General features: G+C 42.6%; 1 protein-coding gene across 2 annotated transcripts in view; it reads left to right on the top strand.

Annotated features, from left to right (window-relative positions):
* Nucleotides 1-24,864, top strand: part of pvrl2l (PVR cell adhesion molecule related 2 like) — a 407,983-nt gene that overhangs the window by 228,413 nt on the left and 154,706 nt on the right. The window contains exon 7 of one of the 2 annotated variants that reach the window (XM_085790686.1): nucleotides 7,342-8,607. The exons of the other annotated variant lie outside the window; for it this stretch is intronic. Coding sequence (XP_085646812.1) covers nucleotides 7,342-8,045 — 704 coding nt within the window. The 3' untranslated portion in view covers nucleotides 8,046-8,607. Of the gene's footprint in view, nucleotides 1-7,341; nucleotides 8,608-24,864 lie in introns of those variants that run through there. 2 annotated transcript variants of the gene reach the window in all.

The following is a 24,864-nucleotide window of genomic DNA, read 5'->3' as shown; positions in this document are numbered from 1 at the left end:
TTTTTCATCCCTCTCTTTTCACTTTTTTATTTTTTTTGGCGATGGCGGGGGGGGAGAATATGTTCACAGATCCGTGTTTACTAAATCGCCGTCGACTGAGATTTGACGCCGACGTTGATGGTGAATCTGCTGCTGCTGCTGCTGCGTCTCAGACCCGTTGGTGTTTGTTTGTGAAAGGAATCAGTTCTGTCGTTGTAGATTTTTCACAGAAATGTAAAGTCACGCTGAGGTCACAAGAGGAATTCAACATTTTATCTCTTTTTTTATTATTTTGCATATATTTCCCTCTAAAACAACTCTGTCTAACGTAACGTTGTGTTATTATCTCATAGCGTGGAGAATGTGCAGGTCACAACTTGTCCACCAGAGCGTTGTGGAGTTGTTGGATTGTGTATTTGATAGGGCTGGGACGATATGCTTTTCTCCCGATTCGATTCTTCTACGATTTTTTGGATGGAGATTTGATTTAAATTGCGATTCTACGTTATTGCCAATTCTCTCGATTTTTAGTCTGCATTTTTAACATTTATCTGCACACAAATAGGCTGCTGTAGGAGCCTGAACATAGTCCATAATAAAGTGAACTTAAACCCTTGTCAAAACCTGTAGTCTCTGTATGTAAAAAAGGCTAACAAATGCACATTGCACAATATTTAAAAAAATGATTTTTGAAAAAAAAAAAAATTGATTTTTTTTCTCCCACCCCTAGTATTTGATCAGTTTGATGAGGGAAACCAAGAAATCCCATAATGAGCCTCTGTAGCGTAGCTCTGAGCAGCTCACGGCTCTGCTCCGCCGTTCTAAAAATAGCTTGCACCGACAATTAAAGGTAACGAACCTACTGCTATGACTATAGGGATTATGGCAATGGGCACAATTTGCCAAAATGTTGAACTTATCCCTTTAAACTTCACTCCTCGTTTGTGGCTTCTGAAAAACTGTAGGAAACTGTAGAGAGAACGAATCCGCCGCTGCTGAACGTGACCTCAGATTTGTAGGAGAATGAAGGTGTGGGCTGTAATGGAGCTCAGCAGGAACGCTGCTCTTTACGGCCGACTGCAGCGTAATGGGCTTTTTAAACTATTTGATTAACAGACGGATGATGACAGGCTGCACAGAGGAGGCCGTTACTCAGCCGTCTGTCACCCGGCCTCCTCCTGATAATAAACGCCGCTAATGCTTCCAATACAAACGGCACGATAAATAAAAAATACTGTAGCGCCGTGTTGTGTTGTGTTGTGTTGTGTTGTGTGTTTGAGTGTGTGTGAGACAGAGACAGAGAGAGGAAGAGGAGTAAAACTAGGACAGGGAAAGTTGGATCCATCATCCTTAACGCCTTCTGTCACTCCAGTTAGACTCTGTCCCCTAATTTAGACATCACTTCCTGTCCCCAGAGCCCCGCCTCTTCCAGCCCGACCCGTCTGTCTCACCCTGGCATCGCCTTCCTCATCCTCTTCCTCCTCTTCCTCCTCTGTCCCCTGCGAGCGAGGGACCACAGCCTCTGTTTGATATACCACACTCTTTTATCTCCTCTCGTCTTAAAGGGATAGTTCACTCAAAATTGAAATTTCACTCATTATCTACTCACTCTCATGTGGACTAAGGGCTGGGAGAAGTTTCAGAGTCCTCCGTGGCTTCTCTGAGTTACAGGGGGTCCCGGCGAAACTGTCCCGAAAAAAATTAAATAAGTCTATATTTCAAGCTTGTTTTGTAGCAGAAGCTCCCCTTCCCGGTTCGTCCAAATTTGACAGACCAGGAAGAGGAGCTTCCGCTACAAAACAAGCTTGAAATATAGACTTATTTAATTTTTTCTTTCTTTCTTTTTTAATTTATTCAGTTTTTGATTGATTGATTGATTGATTGATGGAGGTTATATGGACATGCACTGCTACGCCGAGACCCCCTGTAACTCAGAGAAGCCACGGAGGACTCTGAAACTTCTCCCAGCCCTTAGTCCACATAAGATAAGATAAGATAAGATAAGTTAAGATTACACTTTATTGTCAGATCACTCTGAAATTTGTCTTGAGGGTGAGTAGATAGAAATTTCAATTTTGGGTGAACTATCCCTTTAATGAACTATTTGTATGAATCACAGGCTCCCCACACACAGACACACACACACACTGGTTGTGTCGGTGCATCATTAGCTGCTGTCTGTCTGTCTGTCCGGTGTGATCTGTGAGTCTGTTGCCCTGGCTCCTCACCTCACTCTGGGCTCCTTTCAGATCGTTTGATTGGCACTCGTTGCCGCGGTTGCCAGCCAGGAGTTTTCTGGCACAACCGTCGTCGCCCGACATTTGCATAAAATCAGGGAGGGAGGGGCTCAGACCCCCCCGCCCACCCAGCTGTACCCTAATATAGGCTATAAAGAGACAGCATGCAACTCACACAGCGACGTCATCGTATACGTGCGATTCACTTCACTATCGACTCTCCAACCTTCTTCTCTTTACTCTGTTCGGCTTCTTTTTTAGCTCAGCATGAATCCACTCGTACAAATCCCCCGCCACCCCCCTTCTACCCCCCCACCCTGTCTGAGCCGGGCCCCCCTGCTCCTGCAGTGAATCCTCTTTTAAACTCGTCCTGGCGCGAGTGCAGCGCCGCACGCTGAGAAGCTTTTTTACCTGAGATCTGGACTCGGACGGCGCTGTGTGACTAGATGACTGATAAGAGAGGAGCAGGGACGGGGTGAAGGGGGGGTGAGAGGGAGGGGGAGGGTGAGGTCAAAGATACTCGGTAACTCTTTATAACAAGTAGCCTACACACTATTAAGCATTAGTTAAGCATTAATAACTAGAAAAAGAAGCATTTCCAGCAGGAAATGCATGTGAATGCTGAAAGCAGCTGAACGCCATTGTTGAAGAAATGCTGAATGAGCTGAAGAAAATGTTAAAAAGGTAGAAGCAACTGTTGAAATACTGCATGTGTAACAGTTGAAGAGTTTGAAGAAAGAAAGAAAGAAAGAAAGAACAAACGAGATAGAGAGAGAGGGGTAGAAAGAAAGAAATAAAGAAAGAGACAGAGAGAGGGGCAGTAAGAAAGAAAGAAAGAAAGGGTGTGGATAGATAGAAAGAGATAGAGATAGAGGGGTAAAAAGAAAAAAGAAAGAAGTAAAACACAGAAAATGGGTAGATAGAAAAAAGAAAGAAAGTGAGACAGAGAGTTTGGGATTGATAGATAGAAAGAGGTACATAAATATGGAAAGCCGTTTTAGTCATAATGAAATAAATTAATAAATGCATAAATAAATAAATATAGCCATGAAATGAGTCCCGAATTAAATAAATAGGATGATAAATAGATATAAATGAAATATAAATACATATATTTTTATTTTAAAAACAACATTTTTATTTTTCCAGGAGACTTTTATTTTCTAACGCCTCATTTATTTATTTCCAGATATTTTTATTTCCTAATGTCACATTTATTTATTTCCGGTTACTTTTATTTCATAACGTCACATTTATTTATTTCTGGGGACTTTTATTTCATAGCATCACATTTATTTATTTCCGGCGACTTTTATTTCATAACGTCACATTTATTTCTCTCCTCTTTTATTTCATGCTGCAATATTCAAATGAGGGGGCGGGGTTATCTGGACCCTTTCAGAGTAAAACATCACACGACGGCCTATTCACCTTATTTTGCGCTGGATCTAGTGTATGGAAGTGCTGTTGTTGTGAATTGTTGAACAATCCACTTCCCTATCCACTGAGCTATGTGTTAGGAGCCTACTGGCACTCTGGTTGAGAAGAACAAGTAGTACGTTTACGTGTCTGCTCTGCTCTTTCCCAGAGAAGCAGTAGCTTACGTGAATTTGCCGTCGGACCGCAGTAGCTGTCATCGTTGCCGCCGATAGCGATGCGTATCCAAACGACGGCTGTTTTAAGTTTGCCCCGATGTTTTTCGGAGAAGTGAAGCTCCAGGTCCGAGCAGCGACCGCGACATCATAGAGGCAGCAGCCCGGCTCCTGACGTGCTCCGCCGGCTATACGGTCCTCGCCCAGGTGGAGAAAACGACCGCTAATTAACTTACCCGATGGCTTAGAGGTTTACCACCGGCTGATTAAACTCTTTTTAGGGGATAAAACATCGGGGCAAACTTAAAACAGCCGTCGTTTGGATAAACTAACCGCACATTGGGGTTCTAAATGTTGGTCTCATTGATGAAATCTAGCAGAAGTTTGTTTGTGGTTCAAGACAGAAGAGCAGCACTGCCTTGGGGTCTGTACGCACAGAAAACACCACATTTACATCAATAAATAAATGTTTTACAATGAACCAGGCCGATCTCAGAGCTGGCAAGACTCTCCGGTAAGGCATATTGAACGGTTAAATGCCGTTAACGGGACGAGAGCGGTCAAAACTGCGGTTTAAAGCTAGCTACATCGAGGGTAGGTTCGCTTCCTGTTTTCAAAATAAAAGCACAAATTCTATCGTTGGGGTTTTCTATATAGTAAAGGGCAACGGGTGTTTTATTTTGTGAAAGTAACCGGAAGTGTGTTGCTCACGACGGCTAGCTTTAGTAGCGCCGAAATCGTCCGAACAAAATTGTAAACAGATGGTATTAGACAAATTAACGACACACTGCTGATCTAAACGGCTACTTTCTCGCCTAAAAACGTTTGAAATGTTAATAAAGTGATATATTTAAAGAATTTAGAGCTAAAATGAAATCAGCTTTAGCCTGTTGATTTTGGCTCGGGTAGGAGCGCAATGCATTATGGGTTATCATGTAGTATGCTGCAGTGTAAACGCTCTGCATACTGTCTGATTGATGAGTATGTAGTATGGAGTATGGACAGTATGCAGTATGTAGTATGCGGTTTCGAACACACCCAAAGAGACTGTTTCTGTTTACGTAGCTACACCCGGTAACGACTTAAATATTTTCATTGCAGTTCATTATATGTTTTCTTTGGGAGGTGGGTGCAGGTTGCTAGCCTGCTCCACAATATCCCTGCCTCTCCACTTTGTGTTCGAGACACACTGCCGTCTGCTCTTTACCCAGTTGCTGTGGCAGGGACATAATGCTAGACATAGCTAGCTGGTTAGCTACGCAGCACACTTAAGAATGGATGTATTATATTAACACATAAGGCAGAGAGATGTGTAACAACAACAGAAACTAGAAAAAACGAAATATGTTTAAAACACTATTCTCCTCCCCAAGTTATTGATCAAGTTGCTGAGTAGCCGTCAACAATTAACAACAACAGCACTTCCGCATGTGATGTTTACTCTGAAAGGGTCCAGATAACCCCGCCCCCTCATTTGAATATTGCAGCATGAAATAAAAGAGGAGAGAAATAAATGTGACGTTATGAAATAAAAGTCGCCGGAAATAAATAAATGTGATGCTATGAAATAAAAGTCCCCAGAAATAAATAAATGTGACGTTATGAAATAAAAGTAACCGGAAATAAATAAATGTGACATTAGGAAATAAAAATATCTGGAAATAAATAAATGAGGCGTTAGAAAATAAAAGTCTCCTGGAAAAATAAAAATGTTGTTTTTAAAATAAAAATATATGTATTTATATTTCATTTATATCTATTTATCATCCTATTTATTTAATTCGGGACTCATTTCATGGCTATATTTATTTATTTATGCATTTATTAATTTATTTCATTATGACTAAAACGGCTTTCCATACATAAATACTGAATTCTTCATTTAGGCTATAACGCATGAATACTCATTAGAATGTCGTTTATAAATACAGTTAGTGCTTATCAATGATGAGTGAAACATTTTTAACTGTGTTTATAAATATATACTAATGAGTATTCATGTGTTGAATGGTGAATGGTGAATTCAGTATTTATTAATGCTTAACTAATGCTTAATAGTGTGTACTTATTATAAAGTGTTAGATACTCTATATACCAAGATAGAGAGGCTGCTCCAATGATATGAAATGGTTACACTTCCTGTCTCCTAAGTGGGCGTGGTCACGGGTCCCCCCACCGACCGTGTGTGTGGATTTATTTATTATTTGTAGGTTGATAAAAGTGAAATATTCATATTTTCTTACGATTGTATTAAATATTTACACTGCTTTCAGTCATATTTAGCATGACGAAAATGATTTAAATAGTTCTTGCAGGCGTTCAAAGTTCATTTCCACCTGATGTGTCCGTCTGAAAATTGCCATTTTCGTGTTAAAATGTTCAGAAGAGATGTGGCTTGTGAAAAATGAGTCCAAAATTTACTTACTAGTGACTGTGGGGAGAAACGATCGACCATAATCTGTGTTCACGTTCAATTTTCCCATTGGAGTCAATACACTCAAGGCTGCTGCTATAGTCTCCTAAAAAGGCGTATGTCTGAGTTACAACATGACATAGCTAACTGGAGTAGTTTCATGTGTCGGACAACGGGAGGGTTTTAGCAGCTGATGTCCTGATGTTAGCTTAGCTACCGCCGTTAGCTTAGCTGCTGTTAGCTTAGCTACCGCCGTTAGCTTAGCTACCATTAGCTGTCCCTGTCAGCTGCAGCCACTGATGCTTTCTAGACACCGTGATTACCCTAAACTGAATAAATACAACACATAGCAACACAAAACACACACAGATGTTTCTTCAATCATTTCAGATTTGTCTAAACGGTGATAGGGCATGGAAAATATGATTATATAGCCTAGCTAAACTCTTGTTTGTTACTGTTCTCATTCAAATTACGTGCTGGTTTTCTACCCGGAAGTAGTTGTAGCCTAAACAACAAGGAGAATCGGTCTATACAGGAAGCTGACTCGTCATGGGTCTTGGTTTTGGTGAATTGTAACGAGTGGGGCGGGGTGTAGCTTTCCTTTTCTTTCTTCCAAGCACGACTGTGCATTTCCACTGACCCTCTTCAAATAACCTCTCTGCCTGTCTGTCCTGTGTCTATGTGCGTGTCTATGTGTGCGTGTCTATGTGTGTGTGTGCGTGTGGGCTGCCACAGACACACACCACGCCACTGAACCGATCACTTAGTTGTTCTGCTGCTGTAAAAAAAAAAACTCAGTGGAGAGGCAAACCTGGCTCACACCAACCCAACTGACCTCACTGGCCTCGGTGCAGTAGTGAAACAGGAACAGAAGGGGGGAGGGGGGAGGAGGAGGGAGGGGGGCGGGGCCACAACAACAACAACCCAAACTCCGCCCCCTCTTAACCCCCCCTCCCCCCTAACCCCCTAACCACCCGACAGCTGGACAGATGTGCAGTGACAGCGAGCGAGCGGCTGATCCCAACAACAGCCTCCAAATCCAACTCCCTTTTTTTTTTGTTTCTTTTCCTCCACCTCCATCTTCCATCATCCCCCCCTCCCCCCTCCCTCTCTGCAGAAGCCCTGGAGGATCCGCCCAGCGCCGGCGTGGTGGCGGGCGCCGTCATCGGCTCCCTCCTGGCGCTGCTGCTGGTCGTCACGCTGGTCGGCGTCCTCCTGACGCGCGGCGGCCGCCAGCAGCAGCGCCGCGGCTACGCTAGCAGCGGCGACTCCATAGCGACGGGCAGCGGCAACGGCGGCGGCGGTGGCAGCAGCAACGGCGGCGGCGACTACGGCAACAAAGCCCGCCTGCTGTTCAGCGCCGGCGGGAATAATAACGGCGGCAAGAATGGGACAAGCGGCGGCGGCGGCAACAACAACGGGCCGATCTACACGTACCGCGAGGGCTGCGACGCCACGGGAACGCTGACGGAGAACGCCAACGACTTCCACCACCACCTGCACCACCACGCGGCCGCCGCCGGCAGCACGCCGTCCGCACACGACATCCTGATGGGCGGCGACGACGGCGGCGAGCGGAGGAAGTTCGACCTGGACGACAGCATGGAGGAAGAGGAGGAGGAGGAGCAGTACGACCGGTTCGGCGGCGTCGGCGGCGTTAGCGGTGGCGTTGGCGGCGGGAACATGCTGCCACCGGCCTATCACGTGCACAGAGGCCACGGCGGCGGCGGCGGCGAAGAGGAAATGGACGTGTACCTGGACGACGACATGGAGTCTCAGCGGGACGGCTCGGTCATCTCCCGGACTGCCATCTACGTCTGAGAGGACGGGACAGACGACTGGACAGAGGGAGAGAGAGGACGTGGTGAAAGGAGGAGGACGCCGCCGCCGCCGCCGCCAACATCGCCTCCATCAGCTACAACTCCCACCTGCTTCACAACACCCCCCGCCACCCGATTGATCGATCGATTGATTGATTGATCGGTCGTCTCCTCTCTGCTTGACTGCAACCGTGTCGCTTTCTTTAACAAAAAAAAAGAAAAAAAAAGATGAAGAAAGAAAGAAAAGTCCAAATGAAGGGAAGTCGTGTGGTGGCGATCGTGCAGTGTGTGTGTTTAACTGTGTCCTGGAGACGGACGACGTGTGTCGGTCAGTGTCAGACAAACGTGATCAAATGACAAAAATATATATATATAAATAAAAAAATGAAACAAAAAGAGCGCAGAGCAAAGAAAAGAGCGACTGTGACGCGATGCTGCTACGTTAGCATCACCGCTACGTCCAGCTAGCTAGCTAGCTAACCGCTACGTCCGTGTTTCTTCAGCTTTGCCGGTCGGTGTGTGATTGTGCTGAGTGACCACGTGTTTGTATTTTATACCTGGAGAAACAAAAACAGAATCTGCAAAGCTGCGAACACCCAAACCAACCGCCACTACTCTGAAAAGGCCTTCCTGTTTTCAAAATAAAAGTATTTAAAAAAAACAAAAACAATCATCAATCATCATCGGCTCAAACGTCGACGCCGAACTTCGCAGCTGTCTTTCTGCCGACGACAATGACTTTCAGGGAGGGGAGGGGTCGTTGGTGCCCCCCCCCCGCCCCCCCACCCGGTGACATCACCCGGTGACATCACCTGGTTTCCTGTCGGACGCCATCGAACTGAAGTGACATTAGCAGCGTGTGCTAGCTAACGCACGGCGTTAGCGATGTGCATCATCTGTATAGCGACCCGGCGCCGTGTCACTATAGCACAATTGTTGTTGTTGTCATTGTTGTTGTTGCCGTTGTAGATGTTGTTGTTGTCGTTGTTGTTGCTCTTGTTGTTGTTGTTGTTGTTGCTGTTGTTGTTACTGTTGTGTAACGGTGTTGATCTACGGAGCAGAAGCACCAGGAGCCTTTTCACGCACTCCCATCGCTTTGGTAACGACTCATTTAAAGGAGAATTACGGTCATTTTTGACCCCTAAATCCTTGTCCTGATGGTCACCCAGTGTTGTTTGGAGCAAAAAACGCGACTAAAATTGATGCAGGCAAACCGGAGTTACCATGGCTACCCGGCGCTATAGGGATAGCTACAAGACACACAAAGACATTACTATCCCATCACAGAGCGCCCGCCACAGAAACTAACACTTTTTCCTTGTTGTGATGATTTCTTTACTAAAATAAATGATCGGAGATATTTTGGACATTACCACTGCACTGCTCCACCGTTTATTTTAGTAAAGAAATCATCACAACAAGGAAAAAGTGTTTGTTTCTGTGGCGGGGATAGTAATGTCTTTCAGGATGTTTCAGAGTTCGGCTATCTGAGGTGAGTGACTACATGCAAAAACATAAAGTTTATAGGCCTACTGTTTATACTGTCCACTATATGAGTTCAATGGTGTCTCTAAGGATTCCAGTCATGTACCAGAGATATTTGATTGTTTTTTGAGTGTTTGTTGTGGTTGAAAGAATTGCCCCCATAGGTTAGCGTTGTGGCTATCCCTAGCGCCGGGTACCCATGGTGTAACTCCGGTTTGCCTGCGGCAATTTTAGTCGCGTTTTTTGCTCCAACGAACACTGGGTGACCATCAGGACAACGATTTAGGGGTAAAAAAAATGATCGGAATTCTCCTTTAAGGGTTAAAAAAAACAAAACAAACGAACAACAACGCTCTTTTTATTTGTTCTCAACTCTTTTCCTCTCTCTCTTGCTCTCTTTTTCTTTATTCCTTCCTCCTCATGCATCCTGCACAGATTGTGTGTGTTTTCTTTTCCCAAACACACACACACACACACACACACACTTTACATCTCCGTCTTATTCCGCTCCGTCTTTATTTACATAATGAGCGGCTTAGACGAGTGTCGTAACGACTGTGTGCAGGGAGAAGGGGATAACTCGTATTTATATTCCTATCTGGGTCGCTAAATATTCACCGGCTTTGTCGGAGGCTGCTCTGTTTCATGTCTTTTTTTTTATTTCCCACATCCCGCAGAATGTTCTCAGGCTACGAGCCGGATTATGACGTGTTGTTGTGTCGTGTCGTGTCTCCTGATTGGACAGACGAGGACAAAGTCCGAGACACGTTTCAGTTAGAAGGACTCTCTGTGTGAAACTGAACTCTGAGATTCTTCATCTGTACCTGAACATTGAGATTAACGGTGAACGTTGATCCAGAGAGTTTCACTGAACATGCAAAACTTCAGCTTTTAATCGTAATGACTCGCAGTCTCCGTCTTTAATCACGTTTCTTTCTTCAGAGCGGACTGAGACGTCGCCGTGTGTTTCTGCAACACATTTGCCTTATTGGTTTCCAGGTTGTTGTGTTTATTTTTTTCCTTCAAACTTTTAATTTGGTTTTGTTTTTCAGACACCAAATGGGAAGTGTTTTAATCAACTGTTGAATTATATGACTTGTTTGTTTTTTTCTCTTTGTTTGTTTTTAATGTTGGAGCGGTTGTGAGGCGACACAGAGAGGATCGGTGCAGCTGAATCTGACAAACAGAGATAATCAAAACCTGCTTTTATAACTGTGACATAGAATATTTATCTTTGTTCACACAGTTTAGTTTTTATTTACTTCAGATCCAGAATGTTTTTTAGTTTTAGTTTTTTTCAAGAGGCAGCTCGGGTCAGACAGAGAAGGAGACAACACCATGATCAAGTCTTTAGTTGACAAATTCAGCTCAATTTTTAAAAAAGCTCAATCAGTGGTGTAGGATGCACATGACAAAACAAAAGGTAAACTTATATGTCATGCACCTGCAGTTTGTAGTTTTTAGTTCTTCTAATAATGAAACATGGAGTCACAGTCGTGTATTCACTGTAACGAAGGTGGAGCTCAGGGTAGTGGAAGTGCTCCTCCTCTTCCCTGCAGCTCTGTAGACTGAACAGGCTTTTTCTTCTTGTTCGTTCTTTCAACACCGTGGAGACACAACGATCCACTGAAAAGGACTCCAGATGCTGCAGTACATACACCAGGCCTATAGGTGGCGCTGTGGGAGACATGGGAAGCTTGCACGCTGTTTACCAACTCCAAAAATTAGAAGCCAACATGAGAGGACGTCTCAGTCCAAATATGAAAACTTAATGGACATGTTGTTACGTGACGTCCAACGGTGTGGCTCTATGGCAAGCCATTTTAACATTTAAAAGCCAGACTGGATATGTGTTGTAGATATCTGTAATTCAGTTTTGCCTAGTCAAAAAGAACATTTCTACATTCTTCCTATCCACAATTGTCATTTCAGATATCCACAACTACGTTCTTCCTAGGACAAATTACGTCACTTTTGCCATTCATGTGTATGGGGTTTGTCCTTACAGATATCTACAATTCAGTTGTGGATATCCGCTATGTGAATTACAGATATCTGTAACTGAATTACGACTAGTACTACTTCCAGTTTGAGATATCTACGATATCTAGGCGAAATGACGTTGTAGATATCTGTAACTGGAACTATGACTAGTCAAAATGACGTTGAAGATATCTGAAACTGGAATTCGTACTAGTCTTAATTCAGTTACAGATATCCGTAATTCACATAGCGGATATCCACAACTGAATTGTAGATATCTGTATGGACAAACCCCATACACATGAATGGCAAAAGTGACGTAATTTGTCCTAGGAAGAACGTAGTTGTGGATATCTGAAATGACAATTGTGGATAGGAAGAATTTAGTTGTGGATATCTGAAATGTTCTTTTTTACTCGGCAAAACTGAAAAAATCCAACTACTCCAAATGTAATTACGACTAGTCAGAAAGACGTTGTTGATATCTACAATGTTAATTCTGGATAGTCAAACTTAACTTTTAAATGTTAAATCCGCTTGCCATATGGCTCAGGTTACAGGTTAAAGAGGCGGGCTATGACATCATCTTGTCTACAAGAAAATGCTGTGGCGACATTTTAAGATCCATTTCCATGGCCAAAACGCTGAAACACGAACATTAAAATAACTTTTGATCCTTCTGCTGTGTCGTATCACAACCACACACATGCTTACTTTGAAGATGTGCAGTGTGTGTGCGTGTGTGATTGTGTCATGTGTGTGTTTGTTTGACTTTGGTGGCTTGGATCATGTGGCAGTCCCAGGTGCTGTGAGGTTTTTTTTTGTTTTTTTTGTATCATGTCAGTCGTCTTCATGCAGGTGGTTTTGTAAAATGTTCATCACAGGTAAATATTTATGACAAAGGGAACCGAGGATAAAGAATGTGACGCTCTCCATCCAACGCTGTAAAGAGACTTCACCTCCTCCTCACATCCGCCACCAGTCTGCTCTCCTTTTCATCCGCTCATCCTCCCGCTCAGGAGTGTGTACAGAAGTATAGTGCAGCAGTGATGATAATTAAAGAGGCCGTTCACCTCCCAGAAATGAACACAGCTCCTGTTCTGAGGGTTTGAACACAACAAACTCGACAAACTGAGATATGAAGACGTTTTGAAATTTGAAAGAAAGAAAAAAAAGCTGATTGATTTTTTCAGCTGTTTAGGAAACGCAGCTCCCCTGTTGTCGAGTGTGTAACCTGTTTATTCTGTCAATCAGACGGTTTAATCTCAAAGAAGAAAACCGAGAAACAGCCATAATGAAACTTCTTCTGTTGCCACGTGTGTCACATGCAGTACGACTTGTTTATTGTATCACTGCAGTTACAGTTTGGATTCGACGATTGAAGTGTGTTTTCAGCTCAGCGGGGGGGGGGGGCATGCACGCTCCAGGAGCTCCACTTTTCAACTCTATTATATATCTGCTTCACAGCGCGGCGCTGCCGACTGTAATTTATGTTTTAACCAGATGGAAAATATCTTATTTTCTTATTAGACTTTAAAATGTTAATGATTCTTAATGATTCTCTCAATGATAATCACGTTTCACTTTTACCCCTTTGTTTGGCCATTGTTTCTGCCTCAACACATATTTTCCCGGGGTTTTTTTTTTTTCTCCACACCACTTTAATTCAGAAACAGTCGACTGTGATCGCAACTTTTTGGCGCCTAATTAATTTCCCTGAGCCTTGTAGCGTGCATGTACCCCTCAGTGAGGAAACTCATCGTCAGTCATAACTTTTGTTTTTGCACAACCCATTTTCAATAAAGAAAGAAAAGAAAAAAGAGAGAGAAAACCTTCCTGAAACGATTCTCTGTGGAAAAATTTGGGTAATTAATTAAGCAGAGCAGCAGCAGCGTTATCGCTCTATAAATACTCCGACTCCCACTTCTTGGTCTCTGCTCGGTGCCTTTTCACCAGCGCGGTGCAGAAACACAACGCTGCACCTGCACCTGCTCTGCTCTGCTCGGGGAGTTTCAGCCTCCTCATCACATCTATAACAGGACGTGTTGCTGTTGCTGTTTCTTTTTTACCTGCACACGGTTGCACCTGAAGGAGCTCCTCTCTTTATAAAACACATCACAGGCCTCATTTACATATCTGGTGTGAAAAGGTGATCTGTTATCTGTACGGATTAGACCGTGTAATCCAGAGGAATTTACAAGTTCAGGGTCAAAGGAACAGGAAGTAGCATCAGGGATGAGATTCACTCAGATTTAAATGAGCTTCTGAATAAAGTTTGTTTGAAGACTTTGACAGGAAGAAAAGAGCAAAACGTTCAGGTTTTCCAACTTAAAGGACAATTCCAGGTAAATTCAACCTTGGGCTGTAGTTTACTAATATTTTAGACCTAGAAGAATAAATGTTCAGGTTTTCTTTTTAATGTCTTTTGTTCTGCAGTAGTTGTGCCTGTCCCTGCATCGCCACAGCAGCTTATAACAGGAGTGGACAGATCTTAGGCTGTTCAGGCTGTTTACATCCAACAAACCACTATTTTATTTCCACAGACAATGTCAGATGGCTTCAAACATACACCGAGGGGTTTGAGGACAAGTTTGTTAAAGAAGCTGTAATACAAAATCTTGCGTGAGAGTCAAGTTGAAGTACTCAGTCGTATGTTTACAGGTCGTCTGAAGCTCCAGTTGGTTTTATTAACAAAGGAATATCAAAACCTGAAACATTGTTAATACACTGAAAGAGGACATTAGCATTAGCACAACTAACACTGTGTCAGCTACAAACACCAACTATTAAAAATTTAAAAAGATGCTAACCGCTAGTCACTGGTCTTAGCCTTAACAAACCTGTGGCTGAGTCTCCGTCAACCAGGCACAGGTAGGTGGTGGTGGGCGGAGCTAAAGGCCTGGTCTGGATTTCTTAATAAGAAAGTGAAAGTAAACGAGTTTGAGGTCTGAGTTTTTAATTAGATTTTTGATTTTTTTTTTTCCAGTTCTCAAGTTTGAAATCCACAGTGTGAATTCCAGCGAAAGATTAAAAAAAAACAAAAAAAAAAAACATGCAGGAATTTAAAGCTGGACGACCTTTCAGCTTGTCTCGCTGCACAGGTTCTGATCTCAGCTGAAGCCCGACCAGATCTGATCCCGCTGAGTCTCGGCCTGTAACCTAATCATTTTAAATGTAGTAAAGCCAACAACGCAATAACTTGCCAAAAATGTTAATAAAATGTTTGAGCCAATAACGTAATAACTTCTTTTTTTTTGCCAATAATGTAATTCATTATTATATTATTGACTGGTTATTACATTATTGGCCTTGTATTAAAAACCCTTTTGTAAATGTAATAACTGGTGCTGATAATGTAATAATATATCAAATCAATTCATTTATGCATCACTTTTTTTTTAAGATAGAAGATGTTAATATGTTACAACAAGGTTGTTGATTGCCTACTGTGCTAGGCCAGTAACGTAATAACCAACCAAAAGATTAGATAAGTCATTACATTATTGGAAAGTTTACATTTAAAATGACCAAAATGATGACATTATTGGCTGTTATTACGTTTGGGGATGCTACAGTTCGTCCAGATACATGTCACATTTTTTGGTTGTTGAAGAGTTTGATGCTTCATCTTCTGCAACCAGAAGAAAACAGTTTGTGTAAAGTGAAGAAGTGTGGCGTCTGCAGAACGACTCAATCAGATAAAAGTGGAACAAATCTGACCTTTTAAGAGCTGGAAGCAGATAAAAGCGTTTGATCTTCTTTATTACTAACTCCACTGAAGGAAAGTGAAGTGAAAAAAAAAAGAAAAAAGGGAAGCTCAAAGGAAGATCAGAAAACTTCATCGAGGAAACTTCGCCGGAAGGTTAAAACCTTGAGTCTGATCTAATTAACTAATTGAAATGTTGATAAACAACTTTTTTTTTTTTTTCTTTTTAAATCTTTGATCAGAGTAAAGAGCAGGTGACGACTCGTCTGAACCGGCCGCTCGGGTCCACTCGCTTCATAATGAGGTCGTGTTTAGTTACAAGCATCCGGTTCTGATCCTTCACCCGCTGCCCTTCACATAGCTACTGTGTGTGTGTGTATAAATGTGTGTGTATGTGTGTGTGTGTGTGTGTGTGTGTGTGTAGGTGTGTGTGTGTGTGTGTTCCTGAACGCAACGCCCTGTAAAGCCTTGTCCTTGCTGCTGTGAGTGTGGCGGCCATGCTAAGCAGAGGATGCTGTAACAGGTCACTTAGCTCTGACAGAGGGAAAGAGAGTGGAACGAAGGGAGAGAGGAGGACGGAGGAGGGAGGCTGGGGAATACCAAACAGGCTGGGAGGGAGAGAGAGAGGGAGGAGGAGGGAGAGAAAGAGAGGGGGAGGGAGGGAGAGAGAGACTTTTACTTTTTCTCTCTCTGATCAGAGGCAGAGCCAGAGTTGAAAAAGAAGAAGAGAGTCAGTCAGAAGAGAAAGTGAAACCTCGGCCCCCGCCGCGAGGATGAGAAGACACTTTATTGCCAGTTTTTTTTCTTTTTTTCTATTTCATTTCATATCTTTTTTTTTCTTTTCTCTCTCTCTCTCTGTGAACCAACCAACCACCTGAGACCGAGAAACGTTTGAAACTCTGTCAATTATTCACCATCATCATCATCATCATCATCATCATCAGACAGATTTGTTACTTGTGCTGCCCGATTGGTCGGTTGGCGCCGGAGTAAAGAGAGAGAAGGAGGGAGGGAGGGGCTGGCAAGATGGAGGATGGAGGGATTTACAGCTTTTTTTTTCTTTTTTTCAACTTTATTTAACAAAATCATGTACAAACAACATGGCTTACATCATTTTTAACATTCCAAAGGAGCAGGTGCATTGAGGAATGCAGAATAGAGACTTTACATGAGAAAGTATACCGATGAAATAAATAAAATATAATAAAATAAAAAATGTAGCTAGGGCTTTTGTCGCAGAGCATATTTTTCAAATAAACGGAGAAGTTTAATTGCATATTTAGCCTACTTTTCATTATGTTAAAGGGATAGTTCAACATTTTGGCAAATTGGCCCATTGCCATAACCGCTATAGTCATAGCAGTAGGTTCGTTACCTTTAATTGTTGGTGCAAGCTATTTTTAGAACGGCGGAGCAGAGCTGTGAGCTGCTCAGAGCTACGCTACAGAGGCTAAAAGAATTTCTTGGTTTTCCTCATCAAACTCAACAAATACACAATCCAACAACTCCAAAAGGCTGTCGTGGACAAGTTGTGAGCTGCACAATCACCACGCTGAGAATATTACGGAACCTTACGAGACGGAGCTGTTTTAGAGGGAAATTAATGCAAAACCGCTGATGTGCGTTACGTTCAGGGACAGTTTTTCAGCAAGCAGTCTCTGTATTTACCTCGAAAACGGCTCAACGGCTAACGTTGTGTTATTATCTCATAGCGTGGTGAATGTGCAGGTCACAACTTGTCCACCAGAGCGTTTTGGAGTTTTGGGATTGTGTATTTGATGAGTTTGATGATTGAAACCAAGAAATTCCTTTAGCCTCCGTAGCGTAGCTCTGAGCAGCTCGCCGCTCCGCTCCACCGTTCTAAAAATAGCTTGCACCGACAATTAAAGGTAACGAACCTACTGCTATGACTATAGGGATTATGGTAATGGGCCAATTTGCCAAAATGTTGAACTATCCCTTTAAGGGCTTTGGTGAAAGAGAGAAGCTCGTTATGAAACACATAGGTTTCACTTTCATATATTCACATTTGTGTATGTAAAATTTTCTGAGGATGAGTAGCTATATTGTTTACCAGAAAGTCCCATTCGTTATTGTCCATAACAACCATAGATATATGCATAACAACTCCATTGATAATGTCTTTTTGAGAAAAGGGTTCAAGTCGGGGATTTACTGTACAGCTCTGATAATAAAGAGCTGGAGGTGTGTAGTGTTTCTGAGCTCTGTCCTCTCCGCTGCTGCTGCTGCTGATTGGCCGCCGACTGTCAGCGACTGCTCCTGCTTCAGCCCGGCCAATTAGTGAGGAACAGGAAAAAGGAAAAGGAAAAGTGGGCGGTGCTCGTGTCCTGTGGAGAAGTCGCTCCCTCTGACAGATCTGTTTTAATTGTAGAGAAATGTTGAGCAGCTCCGGGGACACGGGTAGAGATCCTCCTTTCTTTTTTTTTTTTTTTCTTTCTTTTACATATTCCCTCTCTCCTGGCCGTCTTCAGCTGTAGCACCAGTACAAGCTGTTCCCTCCATGTTTAATTCAGCAGAAGGCATGAAAGTGTTCCGCATTATCTCCCTGCTTCACTGTGAGAGAGGAAGAGGAGGAGGAAGGAGAGATAGAGAGGGAGGGGAGGGGGGCTATTAGTTATTGAGCCAGTCTTTTGTTGTTAATCCAGTTAGAGCCGAGCTTCTAGAGACCAGAGCTCAGACTGCAGCAGATGTGGTTGAAGGTTCCTCCTCCTCCTCCTCTTCCTCCTCCCAGAGCTGCTCGGACCAGAGGAACCAGGAAGCAGCTGCTGTCCGTCCTGCTTCTCCTCTTCCTCCTTCCTCCTCTTCCTCCTCCTTTTCCTCTTCCTCCTCCTTCTTCCTCCTTTTCCTCTTCTTCCTCTTCCTCTTGCTTCCTCCTTCCACCTTTTCCTCTTCCTCCTCCTCCTTTTCCTCATCCTCTTCCTCCTCCTCCTTTTCCTCTTCCTCCTTCGTCTTCCTCCTCCTCCCCTACATCTTGCTTCCTCCTTCCACCTTTTCCTCTTCTTCCTCCTCCTTCCTCTTCTTCCTTCTTCTTTCTCCTCCTCCTCTTTTTCCTCGTCCTCTTTCCACCTTCTCCTCTTCCTCCTTCCTCCTCCTCTTTTTCCTCCTACTCCTCCTCCTCCTCCTCTTCCTCCTCCTCCTCCTCCTCCTCCCAGTGATACAGTTCATCATGACTTTCAGTTTGTTGCTTTGTTCCAGCTGTTTTCACCTTCAGGGCGTCTTCCTCTCTTATCTTGTTAGTTTACTGTTTATCAACGTGGCTCCGCCCACTTAACTACTTCTAATTTCAATTTCCGTACTAATTGATGATCTAACCGGCCAATCAGAGAAGAGAGGGAGTGGCTGAGATCAATGACGTTGATCATTTAGATGGATGTTTGTGAAGCCCGTCGCTTTGCTCTTATGTTTAAATCTTTAATATCTTTATGATGACGTCTGCTGCTGCTGTCTGGATCGGGTCGAGGCCACTGTAACAGAGATGTTGATCTCATCTGGTTTAATAAAGGTAAAGAAAATAATAATAAAGGTGCAGTGGAGCAGCGTCAGCAGCTCTGATGTGGAGCCAAAGTTTTCAAAGTGGGAGGCGGCGAAATATCACCAAAGTTATCAGAGGAGAATCATGTAAATGAGTGTAAATGTGAGAGATTAGATTAAAGAGGAGGCTTTGTTTTAGGAGGGGAATGTTTCAGTTTTTTTTAGTATTTTTTTTCTTTTCTTTTCCCAGAGTCAGAGAGGAAGAATAATAATAAAGAATAATAATAATAGTAAAAGGCTGAGCACAGACACTTTAATGTGTTTCAGTCGAGTCTCTGTGGGTTCAAATCACATCATCAGGAATTCAGTAAAACAAAGAGAGTGAGCTGAGGTGGAGGGGAGGAGGGGGGGGGGGCTGTCTGGGGGCTGTCTGGGGGGTCCACAGGTCCACAGGCTCAGACTGGAAACCCCTGGTGGAGAAAATGGTTTGCAGCAGAATGTCATTTAACAATATTAATTATGTGAAAGTGTGTTTTTCTCCCCCCCAGTGACCTGGAGGAATGGAAAGTTTGGGTTTCTTTCTTTTCCTTCTTAGAGAGAAAGAGAGAGAAGAGTCCCAGACTTTAATAATCTGCCTCTAAGTCCAGTAGCTCTGGGTTATTTAAAGCTGAACTGTTGTGCAAGGAATTCTGGGTAAATAAATGATAAGTAATCGAGGAACAGTTTTAGATCTGAGTCTCTGCTCTTCCTCCTCTTCATAACTAACGGGCTGTTATAGCAAACAACAGATAATGATGATGAGGAAATCCTTCCTTCCTTGTGTTTTTTTGATGGGTTGTCGGTAGGCGGTTACCATGGTAACGGGGGGTGACATCAGGCTAAGGCTGCAGTCAAAGTTCTAGTTTCTATTCGTTTGATTATTTTTTCCTGACGATGAGGAGCTGCTTTCACAACCTCTGCAGGTCTGACCTGACAGCTGCTGCAGTGCATTCTGGGACACGAGGCTCCCCTGTGGGTCGCAGTGTTACATACACAGTCATGCCTCAGTGTCCACAGATGTTTTAAGTCTCTCGTGTGCAGCTGGATACATAGGCCTATATTTTTTTTTTTTTAAAGCGAACACAACTTTTCCTCCTCGGCCTCATGAGGTGAAGCCGTTTCCTGTCACATGAAGTGATGATGCAGGTATCTGAAGAAACACAGAAACACAGAAACACAGAAACACAGATCTTTAATGTGTTTTCTTGCTTTAGATGGATGAAAATGATTGTTTCTTACTCTGGTTTGGTGTTTGAACAGGTTTAAACGAGTGAAAACAGAGTTGTAGGTTCTTGAACGTGGCCTTATGTGACGTCAGGCTGGAAGCAGAGCTCTGATTAACACTTTCTGCTTGTTTGAACTTGGAAACGCAACTTTTACATTGCATTGAGGAGCAAAGAAGAAGGAGGAGGAAGATGAGCTCTCCTCTGAGTTCACTAGTTTTATTCCAACCAGCCTGGCTCTTTATTATTCCTTATTATATGATATTCCTTTATTCTTCCCAGCATGGGGAGATTTTCAGCACTGCAGCAGCCAAAGTATGAATCATATATGAATGATGGATAAAAAAAAAGTTAAAACATTAAAGCAGGAGTAAGCGATCCGGTGGTTTTGGCTAACTTCCTGTCAGCCGATGGAGTTAGCAGTCCCCGCCCTCGTCCCTACGTCACCACATTCACGCGCATCCCTTGGCTGCACACACAGAGTGACTGACAGACCCGTGTTTCAGACCAAACACTCTATAGAAGTGATTGCTGTCGGAAGATAGAACTATTTAAGACTTATATTAACACAAACATTCCACTAACTTCTGCTTTAACATTCATACACAATAAATGGACAAAATACATTAGATTGATTGATTTGTTTATGTACGTGTCATGCACATAGACAATAGACAATATAATTACAGATGGCTACTCAGAAATATGTGTCCAAGACTCATGCAACACATTTTCAAAATAACTAAAACAATAATAGTAAGTAGTCCCCTGTAGGATGTAATGTGTTCTGTCTCACAGTCCATGCTTTTTCAATAAATCTGGATCTTCTGCTTGAAAAACCAGCTCAACATATCACACTGCAAAATAAGTCTCATAAGAGTTATTCACCTGAACTTTCTCAAACATGGATTTCCTCTAGAAATGATGTAAATGTCCAGGTCACACTGTTTAGTTTAGTTTAGTTTAGTTTAAGTTTATTTCGGACATGTTAAAAGAAATAAAACATAATACAGAAATGGACAGACATAACAAATAAAAACTTGGCAAAAACAACTAATGAACAAAAAAATAAAATAAAATAAAATAAATTGAAAATAAAGATAATTTGATTTTTTTGTTTGTTTGTTTTTTTTTCATATCCGAAAAGGAGTGGGAAGGAGTAAAACTTATTTACTCGCACCCCTTATTCATAAATCAAGTTATCTAGTCATTATAGTCTATACAATAAATTACTTACTAATAACTTGAGGTATTTAACTGGATTTATTGTAATATATATTTATATAGATTTATTCTAACATATGATTACTAATCTTTATCTCTCTATATAGTCTATGCCTCTATGGGTTTGTCCTGTAGGTCATCATGGAACTTGATTGTGCATTTATCAGGGTTCATGTGGATGAAAAGTCAGCCTCCTCTCTCTGGTTGTTGAAGAACAAACCTTCAGCTCAAAAACGAGTTGCAGCTTCAACTTTCAATGAAACTTGACCAGTTAAATTATGTCCTTGTTTCAACCTTCATCCTCCTCGGTGCTCCTTCCTCCTCCTCCTCCTCCTCCTCCTCTTCATCAGGACAGGAAGTCGTCTTCTATTCATCCCACTCGAGGATCCTGCAGCATTTCTTTAATGACCTGGATCTGAAGAGTCTTTTATAGAGATCTGAATCAGCTGCTTCGTGCTGCACTTTGATGATGACCTGAGCACTGACAAAGAAAGGGACCTTTGTGTGTGTGTGTGTGTGTGTGTGTGTGTTGTCCATTTACCTTTTCATCTTTCTCAGTCTTTTATTTCCTCCTGCTTTCTTTGACCCCGCCTCTTTTTGTTCCTCTTTGAATCAAACGTCTCTCTGATGTTTCAACTTAACGTTTCCTCGCAAACCTGTGACCCAGAGAGAAGCTGTAGACACTGACGCCACACACACACACACACACACACTGGTTCATGAACACGTCACCTGACCTGCATCTATTTTTAGATCGGCGGAGCAGAGTCGTGAGCAGCTCAGAGCTACGCTACGGAGGCTCATTATGGGATTTCTTGGTTTCACCTCATCATCAAACTCATCAAATACACAATCCAACAACTCCACAACGCTCTGGTGGACAAGTTGTGAGCTGCACATTCACCACGCTATGAGATAATAACACAACGTTACCACACAGAGTTGTTTTAGAGGGAAATACAGAGACTGTTGATGAAAAACTGTCCCTGAAGGCAACGTGCATCAGCGGTTTTGCATGAATTTCCCTCTAAACGAAATGCTTCTGTGATTGGTCAGTTGCAGCTTCCTCACCTGCAGCATCATCCTGTGATTTGACCTTTATAGTTTTAGTGAAACCGTCCTGGTGCAGCTTTAAAATGAATCCTCTGATCAGTTTGTTTGTTTCTCCTCCTCCTCATGACCTCTGACCTCTAACCCTCATTGTTTTTGTTTTGTTTTATAAAATTACCTTCTTTGTCTCGGGTTCACAGCAGTTTGATCTATTCCTGATTAATCCGTCCAGTTTTCTGTCCGTTAATTAAAGTTAATGATGTTTTTGTTTGACCGGCAGCTCAGAGCTCAGTAAACTCTGATGAAACAATGAGTCATCTCTGAGTTCAACATCTAAAGTTTAGGAAAATGGGGGGATACACACTTCACAAATGTAATAGCCAGTTTGAGATTCATCATCCTATAAATATGATCTTATATGTATTCATATTTCTATAGTGTGAGTCACAGCGAGCTCGGTCTGGACTGATCGGCTCTTGAGGAGGGAACAGATGTTATGTTAATGCTGCTCAATAATGTATCAGACAGTGTGATCAAAGTAAACACACCTACACATACAAACCCCTCAGAGAGCCACTGCACCACTTCTTCATCACTTCAACTCACTCTTCCTCCACTGGCAGAGTTTAACCTTGTCACTCCTATAAATTCTGTAATATTCACCTATCCAAGGCGTACCCAAAGTAAATTGAATGCTGTTCTTGAACTGTTTGGAGAATATGGATGGGCTTGGTCTCTTTTGAAAGGTAACACTCTGAAGTTTTTCCCCAAACTGAAATAATCACTATAAGTGCTACTATCATTGAGTAATCTAAGTGGGAGCACACTGAATTAGAATGTTTTTATTCTCGCCTGAATTTTTTTGTTGCAATCAGATGCCTGAAGATGAGTGTAGCTGAGAATTTTAGCTGGAAAACACAATGGGACTACAGCATGAAGCCTTACCTGGCCCCAGTTCAAATTTGATTACAATCCTGCTAAAAATGAGTATTTTACACATGTTTTTCTAAGTGTATATCTAGGCGTTTTCCTAAAGTTGCCATTGACAAACAATACATGCGCCAAAGTGCAGCTTTTGCAAAGTTACGCATGGAAATGGCAGTGCTGCCTTTTCCCAGGGACCGTGAATGCAGCACATCGTTTTTTTCGGAATTTCATTGGCTATTCAATGCTACAGTGTCATCGGGATCGGTTTCTATTGGCTGAAGTCATTCAGCGCTGTCGGAGGGGATGTTCCTCATACAGACACAGCCACTCATTCGCTATTGCAGGCGGCAGCCGGGGAAAGGGAGCTTGTGATTGGTCGAGTGAGCTGTCAATCGAAAGCTCAGAGTGCAGCGCCATTTTGTGAAGTGAAATAAACATTGTTTTCATGTAAACGCCGGACTTATGAGGAGAAATAAACGGATTTACTGGATATACAATGCGTAATTTCATAAGATGCAGCAGCGGGATGAGGTTATCTACCGGTACAACCGTGTGTTTTGGACTAAATACTTTACTGGATTGGATTTACTGGACTTTTCTGAATGTAACGACACCAAGTTTGTGGGGAAACCCTGTGATCCTGAGCCTGCCCTGACACAAATCGTGAGTTATATCGGCTTTTTACGAACTTTGTTAGCATGTTTATAGTCTGATTCGAGTGTTGCTGTGATGATTATATTTAGGAATGGTCGGCATATCTTTAATCACAAGAGTTTTAGCTTTCCAACGATATGTGGCATGACTATTTCAAGTGACTGGTGACATCCTGATGACACCTCCCTGATTAAAACCGCCCCGACGGCCCGCCGGCGGGCCGTCGGAATGGCAACAGGTTAAAAAAAAAAAAAGGTAACACTTCAATTGACGCCTGTCTCTATAACCATACTTAAGGGGATAGTTCAACATTTTGGCAAATTGGCCCATTGCCATAATCCCTATAGTCATAGCAGTAGGTTCGTTACCTTTATTTGTCGGTGCAAGCTGTTTTTAGAACGGCGGAGTGGAGCGGCGAGCTGCTCAGGGCTACGCTATGGAGGCTAAGGGAATTTCTCGGTTTCCCTCATCAAACTCATCAAATACACAATCCAACAACTCCAAAACGCTCTCGTGGACAAGTTGTGACCTGCACAATCACCACGCTATGAGATAATAATGGAACGTTACGAAACAGAGCCGTTTTCGAGGTAAATACAGAGTCTGCTTGCTGAAAAACTGTCCCTGAAGGCAACGCGCATCAGCGGTTTTGCATGAATTTCCCTCTAACGTCTCATAACGTTCCGTTATTATCTCATAGCGTGGTGAATGTGCAGGTCTTCAACTTGTCCAAGACAGCGTTTTTGAGTTGTTGGGTTGTGTATTTGATGAGTTTGATGAGGGAAACAAGAAATCCCATGAGCCTCTGTAGCGTAGCTCTGAGCAGCTCACGGCTCTGCTCCGCCGTTCTAAAAATAGCTTGCACCAACAAATAAAGGTAACGAACCTACTGCTATGACTATAGTGATTATGGCAATGAGCCAATTTGCCAAAATGTTGAACTATCCCTTTAAAATGAGTTATAATGCAGTTGTAACACTGTATAACTATAGTTATTAACACTCATAAATGATCATAATGCTTTATATCAATAATCA

This window comes from Trachurus japonicus, chromosome 11 (genome assembly GCF_045865225.1).
Source record: "Trachurus japonicus isolate A0001 chromosome 11, Traja_1.0".
Classification (NCBI taxonomy): Eukaryota; Metazoa; Chordata; class Actinopteri; order Carangiformes; family Carangidae; genus Trachurus; species Trachurus japonicus.
The sequence above is the reverse complement of the archived record's forward strand: the minus strand, read 5'-3'. Positions and strand labels throughout refer to the sequence as shown.